The sequence below is a fragment of the Aythya fuligula genome, chromosome 17 (genome assembly GCF_009819795.1).
Source record: "Aythya fuligula isolate bAytFul2 chromosome 17, bAytFul2.pri, whole genome shotgun sequence".
Lineage (NCBI taxonomy): Eukaryota > Metazoa > Chordata > Aves > Anseriformes > Anatidae > Aythya > Aythya fuligula.
The window spans coordinates 8,522,534-8,537,563 of NC_045575.1; the positions used below are offsets into that span (position 1 = coordinate 8,522,534).

The following is a 15,030-nucleotide window of genomic DNA, read 5'->3' on the forward strand; positions in this document are numbered from 1 at the left end:
GATACTTCAGTATGATGAACACACCCACTGAAGCATGTTGCTAGTCTGGGTGAGAGAAAAAGAAATCGTTGCCTCCTGATGCAAAGGTTGTGCTTCACATCAGGAGGTACACTCATGCTTATCTTCCAAAAGCTTTAATACAAGGCTAGGTTCAGCCTTTTTCAAGTCTGGAAACTTGGCTGACCTTTCAGAGACCATTTATATGCATTCAATTCATGAAGTGATTCATTTAGTACACCAGTAATCTGCTGAGTATAACGCTTCTAGGATTCTCTTTGGACTGCAGATATGAGGATGTGGAGACCAGATATTAAGAGCTTTGGCAAAGCTGCCAGCCCTTTTTAGTACTCCTGTAGAGAATGTTTAGTTTGTGTTTGTGGCCTTCAGAAAGAAAACAGAATTAAGTCAATGGTTCCACTCTATGTAATGAATGGAGTTGCATGATTGCCATTTTTTAGACATTTAATCTCTACTACTGTTTCACGCCTTGGAGTCTCGATATAACCACACTAGGATCTATGGACAGGCAGCTGTAATGTTTCCTAGCCTCTCTGAGCTCTTTTTTTTGCAGAGGTCTGGATGAGAACACAGGATATGTTACTGTAGATAAGCTCCTGTCTAATATTTTATTTCCTTTACCTCTGTAGATTGAAGCAGAAATGAAATTCCTGAAAATCAAACTTATTAGTTGCAAGGACACACAAGAATCTGGCAATCTTTGTAAAGAAGAGCCATCTACAGCCTATCTAAGGCAAACTGTTTCCTGATAATTAAGGTTAGTAAATAAGTCCTTTTTTTTTTTTTTTTTCCTCCTCTGAAATACACAGTAGGGAAGGTTGCAGCTAATGAGAGTTCTGGATGCTCAGCAGCTTCCAGGGTTAATTTTTTTCTCTGTTGGCTTTATAGCTAACATTTCACAGACCTGCAGGACAAACTGAAGAAGGTGTTTTGGGAGGGAAGCCTAAACTGTCAGAGTACAGGATTGTTTTATGAGTACCGAAGATCAAACAATAGTAATATTTTAAGTTTGTTCTTAATGGAAATATTACAGCTTCTAAGACTTTGATGCCCTTTATTAGCCACAATTACAGAAGGTTAGTTCACCTGAGAAAAATTTGTTGCCAACAGATTGCCAGACCTCAATTTCAACTCCTGAGGAAATAAGCACTTCAAGATCAATCAAACCCGCTGTGTTTTCTATGTACTGTACTGCTTGTTCTGCTCAGTGTGACTCCAAGTAACACACCACACACTTTAATCCCAAAAGGCAGCTGTGAATGAACACTGATTCTCTAGCAGAGAGCAGGACTTTTGAATGTCCTCAGAAACATGCCTGGCACTTGTGGCTATGGTTCTAAATATCCTTAATTTTTCAGATTTCTTCTACCTCAAACAGGCATTGTTTAGGAAAGCTTCCCTATTATGGACTGTGAAGATCTGTATATAAACAGTGTGTCCCATATCTTGTGACCAGTTATTTTGCTTAGCTTTATTTTGAAGTCAGAGGAACAAATAAAGGGAGAGCAGACCAAAGCAGCGATGAACTTTGAACTTATTTGAATGTGAAGCTGATTAGCTACAATTCAGAGAGCACAAAACCCCAGTCTGAACACCCTGAAATTCAGCACAGGAAGCTCCTGGATCTGAGTCTCGTGGTTCACATGCATCTTTACCTGCATCCATGTGAGAGATAAAAGCAGCTTCAAGTTGTCTCCTTCCCAGAAACATAGGGCTGCTTCTCCATTGTGTAATCCTGCTGAGCTGAGAGATGACACAGGGTGTCCCAGCTCCTGGACCCCTGGGTTTTCCCCAAGTGCCAAGTCACTCCTCCTCACAGATAATTGTTTACCATCATCATCTGAAAGAACTATGTCTTCCATGACTAGATTTACAGGTACAACCACTTCAAAAAAAAAAAAAAAAAAAAAAAAGTATTCACAGTGAGGTAAATATGCGGGTTTATTGCAGCCAAGCCACTCCTTTCGGTGCTCATTCCTTCTTAGACATCTGCTCGTCGATGTTAAAACCCTGAGCACCTTTGGCAAGGGGAGTGAACTCTGAAATCTGCAGCACCTGTAGCAGGGGAGCAATATTTGAGAAGGAAGCGTTGTCCAGGGAAAAGCAGCAGTTCAACTTGTGTCCCATGTGAGACAAGTGAATCTGAAGTTATATATTATATAAGACGTAGGGGGATGACAGCAGTTTATCATTAACCTGAACTCTGCAAGAAGCATATAAGGAGAGAAAGAAGAAGAAAGCCAGAGAAGCAGCCAGGATGGAAACCACCATAAAGATCAACAATGCTGCGGACATCTCTGTTATTGTCGTCTATTTTTTGGTAGTCCTGGCAGTGGGACTATGGGTAGGTTGGGCTTTTTTTTTTCTTTTTTTGTGCTTGATGAGCAGGTAGTTTATAGAGTCCTAGGAAAATGTCTCAGTGAATGGCAAATGTGTAATTGTATAAAGATCTTGGTGCTTAATTGAGATAGTTAATATGGAGATGGTGGGGCAAATGTGGGTATTTACTGGAGAGGGAAGGATGACCTGGAGAAGCATCTGTTTAACTGGATGAACAGAACTAGCGGAGAAGCAGGGTTTATATGGGGAAGGAGCTGAGAGATTGGATCAGTAAAGACCAGGCCAACTAGGGTTGCTGTTAGAAAGCAGGCTAGCAGGGAGTCGGGGTGTAGCACTGCGGAACGCAGGAGACTGCAGTGGGAATTGGCGGTGTGAGGTGATGCTGTAGGAAACATCAAGAAGTGACGGTTGTGGGGAGAATAGTGGAGGTGGAGTCACTGTGTGAGGAGGGCAATATGTGTTGATGTCTGTGGTGTGAAACTGCTGCTATGACTGTGTGACAGGTTGAGGACCACAGACTGCTCTCAGCAGAGCAGTATTACTTTCGTGCTATTTTTTTTTTGCCAGCAGGACCTTGACTACAGGGAGCAGTGCCATGGAAACTATGAGGAAGGGAGAGTTTCATGGGTGGCAAGAAACAGCGATCACTTTTTGTTTGTGATCTAAGCAGAGCTGTGCCTCCTGCTCCCTCCCAGGCAATGCAGAATACCTGAGGGCTGCAAGGGAAAACTCGGTGCCTAATCCTAAAACAAAGCACAATGCTTTCACAATGAATGGAGAAAGGCAGATGCTATCCTATTGGTATAGCCCTAGTGCTGAGGTGTCTGGGAATAATAGGCCAGTACCATGAGTTACAAAGCTGTAAACCGTGGAATGTCACTGAATTTCAAAGCTGCTATTCTGAGGCATACTCTTTTTCCTTGGGGCAAGCACTCCTGGTAAATTGAGCGCCTGACCATTAACAAGCTGAGAGGAGGCACTGTCCCTCTGTAAACCTGTGCTTGCCAGGAGCATCCCAGGGGTCCATTGCACAGAACAGAAAAGTCAGCTGCCAAAAAAAAACAAAAAACAATGTTCTTCCCTAGCAGTCTGGCAATGTTTTGAAGAGCACCAGAATTTTGGAGTGTACACAAAATGGGCACAACCCAGTCTTTATCTTTTTGTTGTGGTAGTAGATGTCAAAAACATTGGATAAAATGTGAATCCTCAGTGTAGCCGAACACCTTGCTGTCTCATGGAAGGGAACTGTCTGTGGGGTCTTTTCCATGAAAGTCTATTGGTGTAGTTGAACTTTCTATTAAAGGTCTGTGACAGAAAAGGGCTGATCTGTATCAGGTCAGATAATTGTGTTCTGAGTAATGCCTGGAACCATTTCTTTCCAGCAACAATGCTTTATTTATTGGACAAATGCTCCTGTGTGTAGTGAAATGGAAATCTATTGTAGACTTCCTTTCTTCTGCATCAGAATAAAAGATATGGCTAATTTTCTTCGAGTCTTCTTTCTTTATTTGCCTGTTCGAAGTCCATCAGAGGATACAATGGGAATCCAATATTTGGATCAGGCTCATGAAGAAAAATGGAAGAAGCTTTCCTCTAAAGCCCATCCTTAGACAAATATAAAATCAGTCTGTGAAAAGGAAATTTTAGCTGACTTCTATGTTTGATCTTTAGAGAGAAGTGAGTGCACTGTTAATACCACAACAAGAAAATAGATTTTTGTAGCTATCTGCTAGGGTTGGATAATACTATATAGAAAAACTGCATAGAATAGAAAATTCCATGAACTTGCAACTTAAAAATCAGTCTTCTTTGGTGGATCAAAGGGATCATTGCTTTCATGGAGTGTTCACACAAATTTGAATTTGCACACTAAACTTTTAGTTGTGATCAATTGTATCATTACATTTAATTTTATTTTGAGGTTTTGGTTGTAGTGTAACAAAAAGTGAAGCAATGAAACTTCAAGGGTTAATATAGACCTAGATACGAAATCATTGTTCAGTTATATTGTTTTCTTCATTGTAAACTTGGTCTATCTAACCACTTTGTTTATTTCTTCCACTTTACCTTCCCCATGTATTTTACCTCTCTGTCGTAGCAGTTTGTTATTAGTCTGTATATAGCTTGCCTAATATACTTAAAAGATGATTAAATCGTTTTTTCTTTCTCTTTTTTTCCAGGCTATGTTCTCAACAAACCGAGGGACAGTAGGTGGATTCTTCCTGGCTGGACGGAACATGGTTTGGTGGCCGGTGAGTTCAAACACTGTGTGTATATGAAAGATGCTTGTGTATGTGCATCCACCTCATGTGAGTATGTCTAGCCTTTAAATATATAATAGAAATAGAAATACAGAGTATTTCTACATTAGTTTGGAGACTGTGATGGCTATGTCATGTAGGTGCACCCTGCTCAATTTCAAACTCTTTTTCTAGCCACAGTGATACAGTGATAACTGCACAACAAAACCCACGTGACAGGCAGGGTAAACTGTTGGGGAAATTGTATTGAGCTCTGAGTTGTCTTGGTTGTGTTGCCAGCTTGCTTGAACATAGATACATTGGTGATGTCAGTGTAGATAAATCCTATGCTTTGTCTTTCAGCCCACTTAAATAATAATAAAAATAAAAATATTTTGAATTTAGTACTTTCACTGCACTATAATAAACTGACTCATATTGAGGTTATCACTGAGAAAAGTTACTCATTTTTTTCCCCAATATTGCTTTAGTGTTTGCAATTTTGGTAACAAGTTCTGGTCAGTACAAAAAGAAAATCCTGGGAAAATTGTGATAAAATATTGGTAAAATGTAGTTTAAAATTTATTTAAATATTATGTGTGACTGACATTGTATTTGGAGCTGTCTTTTTGAGCTTGGTCTCAAAAAGTATCTTTGCATATTATTAAGATTTTTGATTTAAGATTCACCCACATGGATTCAGTTACAGGATCCAGGGGGAGATAGAGTAAATGTTTGTTCTATAAAAATTTAAGGAATTTTATTGAAGTAGATTGCACAAATAACTAGACCTATTTCAGTCACCTTCACTTCAAGTTCCAATCTGCTTTTAGAAGGACTTGGGGCTGCCATTTTAATGACATAAAAAGATTAAAGGGTGGTGCTAGTAAAAGGTGTCTTCATTTGGTAGAGTAGATCTAAGAAAATTCAGGTTCTGTTGGAGGCTTGAGGAAAGAGTAAAGCTTCCTTTCTCTCCTTTCCAAGCTATTATAAGATAAATCACATAAATTTAGCAAGAAAAATAAACTTGCTTAACAGTCAGTTTAACCAGTGGGCTGGTTTTAACCTTGTGCAATTCTGTCTGCCTGTCAAGGGTGAATATGAATACTTTTTTGTGCAGACATAAAAGAAAATGGAAGAGACAAGGCAGGAAAAACTCACCAAGAGAACTTTCTATCTTGCTGCAGAGGCATAGAAAACTCCTAATGATTCCTCTAAGACCCAAGGAAGGTTAACAAACACAGAGTGCTCTGGGAACACAAAAACAATATATTCAGCTCCCTTCCTCCAGTAGGAAGACAAAAGGGATGACCCTGCGGTGCAGCAGTTGCTGCTAGGATCATCTCTCTCTCCTGCCCAAACTATGCAAGCTCAGCACAGATGCAGTGCTAGTCATCAGTGCAGTCTTAAGACCACCCCTTCAATCCTTCCTTCTGGAATGCCAGGAGTGTCTTTCTGCACCATAAAAACAAACCCTTCTTGCTTTTCTTCCTGATATCACTCAAAATAAACAAATGACCAACACTCAAACTGCAAGCTAAATACTATGTCAGCAGCACCACCTTGGAGAGTTTGCCTCAGATGAGAAGAGATTCCAAAATACCTATGCAAACTGGGGTAGAGTGACTAGGAAACCAATGAAAGTATAGAAAGTTCAGTCAAAGATATGATCTTAATTCTGTGACAGCTAGCACTATACTTATTTTTTTTTTCTGCTGGTTTGTTTTTGTTTTGTTTTTTTTTTTTTAAACTTTATTTTACTTTATTTTCGTGTCACATCAGGGCTAACCTGATTTGGTTGAGGGGTGGGGGAAGTTTTGTAAATGATCTCTTATTTATCAAATTTCTTCCCTGTAATTTCAGCATAACAACTCTTGCCATGCAATCGATTGCCTTCTGAAACAGAAAGGAAAAAATCCCTCCACTAACTTGTTAAAATTTAATTCCATTTTACTAATTGTATTTTTCTATGTTTATACTGTGGTCTATGTGCTACAAGGCAGCCATAAGTAGCTTTTCTGATTCCACAGGGAAAGAGACTCATTAGCAGTGTATTAGGATCTCTTACTGGCAAGCCTGGGAAAGGGAATCTGTTCACCTAAATGATCTAATTGCTGTGGTTTAGGGTAGAGAGGTCTGTCACTCAAGGGCTGGAGGTTACTCCCACTTTTGTTATTGATTTTGCATGTGATTGTCAGTCGCTTTGCCTGATTGTGATTCCATTTCTCAATGTATAAAGTAGGAGCAATACAGTTATCATGGGCCAAATCTGTCCAACTTTGTCTCTGTTCACTCCAGCAGAGTCTGTAAAGGTTGCTTGGTATTTCACAGAACAAAGCCCTTAGCTTGTCTTTTCTGGCTGTTCTGCTGAGGGCATGGGTCACTTCTGTGTTATTTCACTGAAATCACTGTCCTTGATGCAGTGGATGAGTCAACTCAGTAGCTCCAGTAGTTAATTAGGGATCAAGATATATAATTATGTTCTTGCTGATTGCCAGAAATTTAAATCCATCACGAGTTAATTGCATGGTAGGAAATGCTGTGCCCTTTACACAGTGTTTTTAGAGAAAATGAGGGAAGAATTTTCAAGAAACTGGTTTTGGTCTCTTGTGCTCTGAGGGAAATGTCTTTAGGAAAGGCATGTATGGCTCTTTAAATACTCATAACCAACTGTAGTTTTTCCAAAGAGTCATAGAGTACATCAAAATAAGTGCCTGCTTTGTAACACTGGGCATTGCAAACTGAATTTTTAACTTCTTTTGTTAAAATACTTTCTAGCATTGTAAGAAATGAGGTGCCTATTACTGGAAAACAGCTTCAGTAGTAGCCAGTTCCTAAGGATTAACAGGACTTCAAGCACAATAATAATTAAAAAGCAGCAACAACAAAACAAACAAAAAACCCCACTACCATTAACAACAAAAAAAACTTTTGATTTTGAAGCTTTTTTGCTTTTGAATATTGTTTTTCAGGTTTTGCAGTTTTGCAGACAAAGTTGTCTGCACACTTATGAGTTACCTGATATGCCTCAGTTCCAGAGGCATAAAAGCTAATAAGGCAGAGTGTAGTACCTGGTGGGCATCCAAAGTTCAACTGTGGTTGGAAAGATTTACTGAATAGTAAGTGGGAAGTGTTTTATACTTGAGAGCATAATGCACTTAAAAAATAAATATCTCTCAGTTTATTTAATGTTATTGATGCATTGATCTTTGTGAGCAAGGTAAGAATTAAAGGGAAACATACAGGGTTTTGTTTCAGCTCTGTGTGGGTTATTTTCATCAGAACTGATCACTGGCACAATTTTTCTGATCTCTGCAGCCAGTTAAATTTTACTTATTCTCAGAATTCTCCCCATTTGCTGAATCTGACACTGTTATGAGGAGCCAGTAAAGACAACCCTGGTATGAATAAGAAGTGTACTTCATTCCCTTAGATGAAGTGGAATAAGAAATTAATTATTTTGTCAAGTTCCATACAAAAATAGTGTAAAAGCAATTGTTGTCAGAGTAAAAAGAATTATAAAAAAATAAAAATAAAAAAATCAGAGCAAACCTCCAGTAGAAACGGAGAAGTTAAATGAAAAAGATTACTATAGAACCTGTCAGAATTTTCCAGCCAGCCTGGAGAACACCTCCAGGTTTATTTCAGCAGTAAAGCAATACATTAAACTTGCAGAGTAAGAGAGCAGAATAAATGTTTCTTTCTTTGGGTCTCAGGGCCTTGAAGGAACAAAGGAATGAGAAATTTGTCCAAAGAAGAGGGGTTTGAGGAGCATCTTTTGCAGGTGACACAGGGGAGAGGTTATACCATGCAACAAGGCTTGTGGAGCCTTTCTGCTGTTCTCAGTTGAGGGGCTAAACGTGGGTCCTCTCTTTGCCACAGGAAAGGTGTGCTCAGGGTTGGGGAAATAAGTTTGATACTGAGCTAACACTTTCAGAAAGGAAAGAGGACATTAGGGACATAGGATATCTATTAGCAGGTCCTGGGAGGCAGGAAAGGCATAAGCTGCAAAGTCTGCACACTATCACTGCAGTGGTCACTGATTTGCAAAGTGTGTTGCATACGGTTTGGAACAGCAAGAGCCAGGATGTCAGTGCATCCTAAAGTTAATGAAAAGAGCAAGGTGAATCGGTTAATGAATAACATGGAAAAAACATAGTGATCATCACTTGCCTGCAGTGTGATGGTACTTTTCCTGAACAGAGTACTTGTGTTAAAACCTGACCTCTTAAAAGATTTTAAAAGAGTTAATGTTCCACTTTCCAGGTTAGTTCAGTTTTTTGCCCTCTCTTTCCCTCTTAACAGGTTTTGTTCCTTTCAATAAACTTTCCTCTTTACTTTTCCTCTTATATCTGCTTTTAAAATCAGTTCACTAATGCATTCACTGGGAATGGTTAACAATTCCTGAATATTTTTCCCTCTTTCCTCCCCCAACTTCAGCCCATCCTCTGACTTACAGTCATGCATATGGAAGAAATCAAATATGGAGACCTGCTCTTTCAGTGGTGCTCCCCAGGGAAAAGAGGCAAGCCAGAGACAAACACCCATCCTGTTACACCTCTACGTGCTCTGTTGTCACTCCAGCAAAGGCAAAAATACCATCTTATCAACTTGATTCATCTCTGTTACTCAGATCACAGAGAAGAAATTTTAGCCACATAACTTCTGGGAATTTAGACACCTTTAATGCTGCCCTGTGGTGAGGGAGCAGTGTAAATGTTTACTTGGAGTCTTTTGAGAAAGAGCATTCTTTATGTCATGTGTAGGTGGACTGCAGCACGTACCAATTGCAAATCAAACAATTCTGATGATCAGCCTCCTCAGTATAGAAATGTTTCACCAGGAAGTTCTTTGCACACTACACATCTGCCCACCACACATCTGCCTTCTTCCTTCCTCCTTAAAGTACTGCCATGGCAGGTGGGAAATTTCTCTTCCCCTCTGGCATCAGCAGCTGCCAGGGCATAAGCATATTTGGTAAGCACTCCTCTTGCTTTAACCATGCTGTAGTTTTCAGAATAATATACATTTCCCCAGTATGAAGTAAAGGTGATACGTGCATTCACATTGTTTTGTCCTCGCAGTGGCCCTAAACATGGTGGCAATTTTGCATTGCTTTGGGTACATTTCACATTTTTCTTAAAATACAGCTGTTCCCTAGATGAAGTTGGGAACACAGAATTACCAGCAAATGTTACAGTAGGTCCTGTGTTTTCAGGTGCTGAGCCAAAGCCTACTATAGCTGTCAGTTCTTCAAGTTCTTCATTAACTGCTTTTGTTTCTTGGATCTGCTTGCAGCACATTTTAGGCTTCTGAAACAGGAAAGGGAACACATTAAATAAAATCAGGGATTAATGTAGTTAATCTTTACTGGTGATTGCATTTCTGGTAACCTAGATTTAAGTTTAATTATTCATCTCCAGGAAAAGCACTGGACAACAGTACTAATGCTACTATTACTGGTATTTGTTTCTTCATGATCATTGATGAGAAAATACTGCTGCTGTCACAAAGAGGTTAAAAGCAAAAGGTTTTTCTATTACCAAGGATCTCTGTCTTATTTGCTAATGCTTGTTGCAAGACTTGTGATTCCTGTAGAAACATCTTTCATGTGACAAACTGGTTACATTTCTGCAGGGCACAACTGACTTAAAAAAAAAAAAAAAAAAGTCCAGAACTGAGTGGACTAGAGACAGAAGCTCCCTGTCACAGCAGAAGAACAGTTTGTCTGCACTAAGACCAGAAGACATCAGGAGACCAAACAAAGGAAAGGAGCAAAAAGTTAGCTTGGAAAAGAAAGCAGTAGATGGATGAATTTTACTTGTTGCATATAAAAAATGGGGGAGGAAAATCTACTTTGTGATTAGAGATCAGGACTGCGAGATAGAGAGTGTGGATGCTATTCCTGGCTGTGGCATAGTTCTATAGAACAAAACTGATCTTCAGAGATGGATTTCAATGATGAAATCCCTTGTATCCTCCTGAATCTCAGGCAATCGTCCCTGTGCTCTCAGAAAGATTGACTTAATTTTTACTGCTGCACAAAGAGCTCACTGCAGACCTGGAAATTTGTAACTTTTCACATATGTTTTAGGACCCTAAGAATCTCTCAGTGAGCTGCAGACAAGCGATATTTCTCTCTTTTGTAAGGTAACTCCAAGCATGTTCCAAGTGCTGCCTGTATTTGGGAACCGCATAAGGAGAGTGTGCAGGTGCAGGTCCTGCATTCATGGTTCTAAAAACATTCTAAAGCATTTTGGGGTTTTTCAGCTTGGGGGATCAACCTTAAAAGAGAGCATTATTAGAAGCTGATCAGCAGAGCTTCTTTCACCTGCTTTCTATATGCTTTTTCTTTTAATCCTGTTTCATTTTTTCTTTGTAGTTTTCATAGGACACAGAGAACAAATAGAAGTGAATTAAAAAATGTTCACTCACATCTTCTCTTCTTAGAACTACTTCAGCTCACATCTTCTGCCTACAATATCCAGTCCAACTTCCTTTTCCCCTCAAGTTTTTATCCTGCATCCTTCAGTTTCTGGCCTTGAAAATTATCATTTGGTATTTATACTGCCTTTAATGTTTTCATTTCAAATGAAGGAAACTTTATACCTTTTCTCTTCATCTTTTACTGTAGTCTGAGCTATTTGATGAAAAGTTAGATCTTTCAGGCTAACCTGTGTTTTCTGAATGGCTCTGAGTGGCTTAATTTAGCATAAACCTTTGCTAATTTTGGTCTTTCTCCAAAGAAAGTGTTTCTCCAAAGAAAGTGTTCTTCTTGTGTTTTCCCCAGTGTTCTCTCTGCTGGATCAGTGCAAGATCTGGGAGTCTTAGAGAAACAGCATTCATTAAATATAGCTCCTAATTTGCTGGATTTTGTATCTTCCAGAAACACTTTTCTCAGCAGATATTTCTGCCGTGCATCTTGAAGAATTTAATTAAGTTAATCCAATATCTTCGGACTAAGCTTGAATCAACTACAAAGTCTGCACAACTCTTACTGATTACACATTTAGTCTCATAGTTTGCAGAACTTTAATACGAAGTACTGGGAGTGCTGGTTTGGCAAGTGGGCATGCACTTATTGTTTCCTCCTTGAGCAAGTCAGATCACAGTCCTCTTGTCTAATTGTTTGGGTATCAACAAATGTCAGTCAAGTTTTGCAAATATTTGAAAATCTGTATTGGTGCCATAACCTGTTTGCCTCATCTGGAAGATCATCTCCTTTGCAGCATTGTATTATTCTTGTTTTAGATACAATGGCTGGAGTCTCAGATTTTGGGGGATGGTGGACAGGGGGGAATAAGATGGACTCTTGAAAGTAGTCAAGGCAGTTGTTTGTCAGTTGTTCTTATCACGATCTAATGACAGATAGGCCTGAGTTGAAAATGCCAAATGAATGTGATTTTTTTCAAAACAGGAATGAAGAACCAAATCTTGTTCTTTCTTTTTCCAGATTGGTGCCTCTCTGTTTGCCAGTAACATTGGCAGTGGACATTTTGTGGGCATAGCAGGAACAGCAGCAGCTGGAGGAATTGCCATCGGAGGATATGAATGGAATGTAAGTGGCATGCATTTGAGTGAACATCTGTGATACCGGGATTATCTGCAGAGGTTAATCAAGATAACATTGACTAATAATTTTAGGCTGCCAAAGTTTGTGCTTGGCAACACTTGTTTCTGTACAGACCCTACAAATGCCAATGTTATCTACTATCTTGGTGCAGTTGACTTACTTGGTCCTTGTCCAAGCGACTGAGAAAAGATGACTCTTTTCTATTGAATGAGGCTTTTCAGAGAGCGTTTTAACCAAATAAATCAGTGGATTCTCTTCTCTTACATGTCTTTTGATTACTTTTTATTTATAAAGACTGATCTCTGACTGTAGAATGTCTGGAAGAAATAAGCAGATTTATAATCCACAGTATTTTTTACAGCAGTTTGCTGTATAGAAATTGTTGAGGAGGCTTTGATTTTTTCACAAGTTGTAGGAAATTTGGGATATCCTCCACAGACTCAAAAATAATTTCCTTTTTTATTTCTCCTTCTTCTGATTGTATATTCCACTTATGGTTGCAGTATGGAGTACAGATATTCAAGCTGACTTTAAATTATTTACTTGGTGTACTTGGTGTACCTGCAGCAGTGTTAACTGCAATAGCACAAAGGTTCAGATGAGCTAATTCAGTCCATTTCCCTGAATTCTCAGGCTCTGTGGATCTGGATAACAGTGGCCTTATGCTGCTTGATTCACCTTTATCGAAGGGATTATTACATGACACAAAGAACTCAATGAGCATTACATAGGTTTGTACTTTCCTTGCATTTAATTCTGTGCAGTGAAAGAAACGTGAGGGACTTATTTTTTTCATTAACAAGTAGATGGTCGCTGCAAATATTCAAGTACTTATGCCATAAATATTTAAGGAGAAAGATAAAGGCTAAAATGAGTTCTGTGAGACGTGCACAGTTAATCTGTGATCTTTCTGTATTTGCTTACACTAGGGCTGTAACAAACCCGATTCCCCTTTTCTTTGCACAAAAACTAAGCAAAACAAAACAGAACAAACATTGCTTGAAATTTCATGGCATTCAAAGCTCTAGGACCCATATCCTTCTTCAAACATACCCATCTCTAACACTTCATCTCCTGGGAGATTCTCCATGGACTAATATCAGTATATAGTGTACAATTGTTGTTTAGGAAGAAGCAATGATGCATGAGTGTATTTGGGGTGATATGTTACATAGTTTTTAAAATATTTATGACAGACAGAGACTAATGTACAGGTTAATAGACACAATACTGCAATATTGCTCTTGACTATGTAATCCAATTCTCCTCTTGAAAGAAATACTAAATTTGACTGTTGTAGTGCTTGTGTATCGGTAATATTCCACTGAAATTATTCCTAAATTATATTAGGGAGACAGCAGGAGCAGAACCAGTCTTTCATATCTATTGTATGTTTTTGATCTAAGGGCAGAACTTAAAAGATAACATTATTTAAAAACAAACAAACAAACAAACAAACAAAACCACCTAACTCTTGTGTGGACAGAAGAAATGCAGAGTGTGGATCTGCATTTTGTTGCAGGATTTTGAACCGATTTTTTGCTCAAAATATACAAATCTATATTTGTCTGTCTAGTTCTGTACAGTTCTGTGTCAGACAGCATTTGCCAGCCATTTAAGTCAGAAAAATAATTCCAAAGTACAGTTAGATTTATTGTTCACAAAATGCACCTGGTAATACAAAATACAATGTGAAATGGTGATGTGGAAATTCAAAATACTTTACAAAATGCATGTGGTACAGTATGTGGGATTGTTGTAATATACTCTGTCTTGTAAAAAGCACAGACATCTCACAGAAACCCAGTGCAGAAGGCAGTTAATGAAATATCAAAAGAAGTGCTACTCTTCTTAGTACCTAGGTTTGCTGATCACAGCATACCATTGCAGCAGATCTGATTCTAAGTGGGAAAGTATTCTGCATTAGTGGCTCTGGGATGAAGCTAGCAAATATGGTATCAGGTATCAGACTTCACCTTCCTTAATATTTCCCAGAAATTGCAGTCTTATGGACTGGTCACATTTTAACAACTAGGATCCCTGAGCCTGCTCTGAGGAAGGCTAGGGTAGCCTGGTGTTGCTAGTAGAGTAGCACTTCGATATTAGAGGGCAAACCTGTCAACAGAAATCATTCTTTTTTTTTTTTTTTTTTTTTTTTTTTTTTTTCCCTACAGAATATATTTTGTGCTTTTGGAAATCTAGCATGAAATTCATGCTCCATAATACCTGGCAAATCTCTTGGCCAGGTTTTCATTCCCAGATTTTCAAATGCAAGACAAAGGACAGAGCAGGGCCCAATCCAGCCCCACAGTAGCCAGGTTTGAGTGGTTTCAATGGTCTCTGGCTGCTCTTGGGTCAGATAAATGGAATTAAGGAGTGCTGTCTAGAGAGAGGAGGCTAATTTGGCTGATCTTGTCTTGACTGCAGGCTCTGATATTTGTGGTTGTTCTAGGATGGCTGTTTGTACCCATCTACATCAAAGCTGGGGTAAGTAAGTCAAAACAGCATGTTATGCTTTTCTTTGCAGCCCGTTAATCGTCCTCTCTCCTCTTGATTGCGGAACAGGTCTTGAGTATTGCTAAGCCATTGAGTACAAGTACAAGAGATCTGAGTATGTTAAAACTGTACAATGTTTTCTGTATGTATTTAAATAGTGATGGTTCTCAATTCTGAGACCTGAGATGAGAAGTATTTGATACTCTCTCCTTGTCCTCTGTGATTGCTAGAGCTGCTGTGCTTTGCAACTTCATTTGCAGCTCCTCTCCATTTGCCTTACACTCTTGTAGTATCTAAGTAGCAAAAAGCTTCCTCTAACTTGTGTGCATCTGTGCCCCATTATCTGAAACTTTGCCTACTCCC

General features: G+C 38.9%; 1 protein-coding gene across 1 annotated transcript in view; it reads left to right on the forward strand.

The window, feature by feature from the left end:
* Window positions 1-2,026: 2,026 nt before the first annotated feature.
* The window catches only part of SLC5A1 (solute carrier family 5 member 1), a 28,590-nt gene continuing 15,586 nt past the window's right edge, over window positions 2,027-15,030 (forward strand). Inside the window, exons 1-4 of the mRNA XM_032198949.1 lie at window positions 2,027-2,362; window positions 4,539-4,610; window positions 12,052-12,156; window positions 14,599-14,658. Of these exons, the coding sequence (XP_032054840.1) occupies window positions 2,276-2,362; window positions 4,539-4,610; window positions 12,052-12,156; window positions 14,599-14,658 (324 nt within the window). The 5' untranslated portion in view covers window positions 2,027-2,275. The remainder of the gene's footprint in view (window positions 2,363-4,538; window positions 4,611-12,051; window positions 12,157-14,598; window positions 14,659-15,030) is intronic.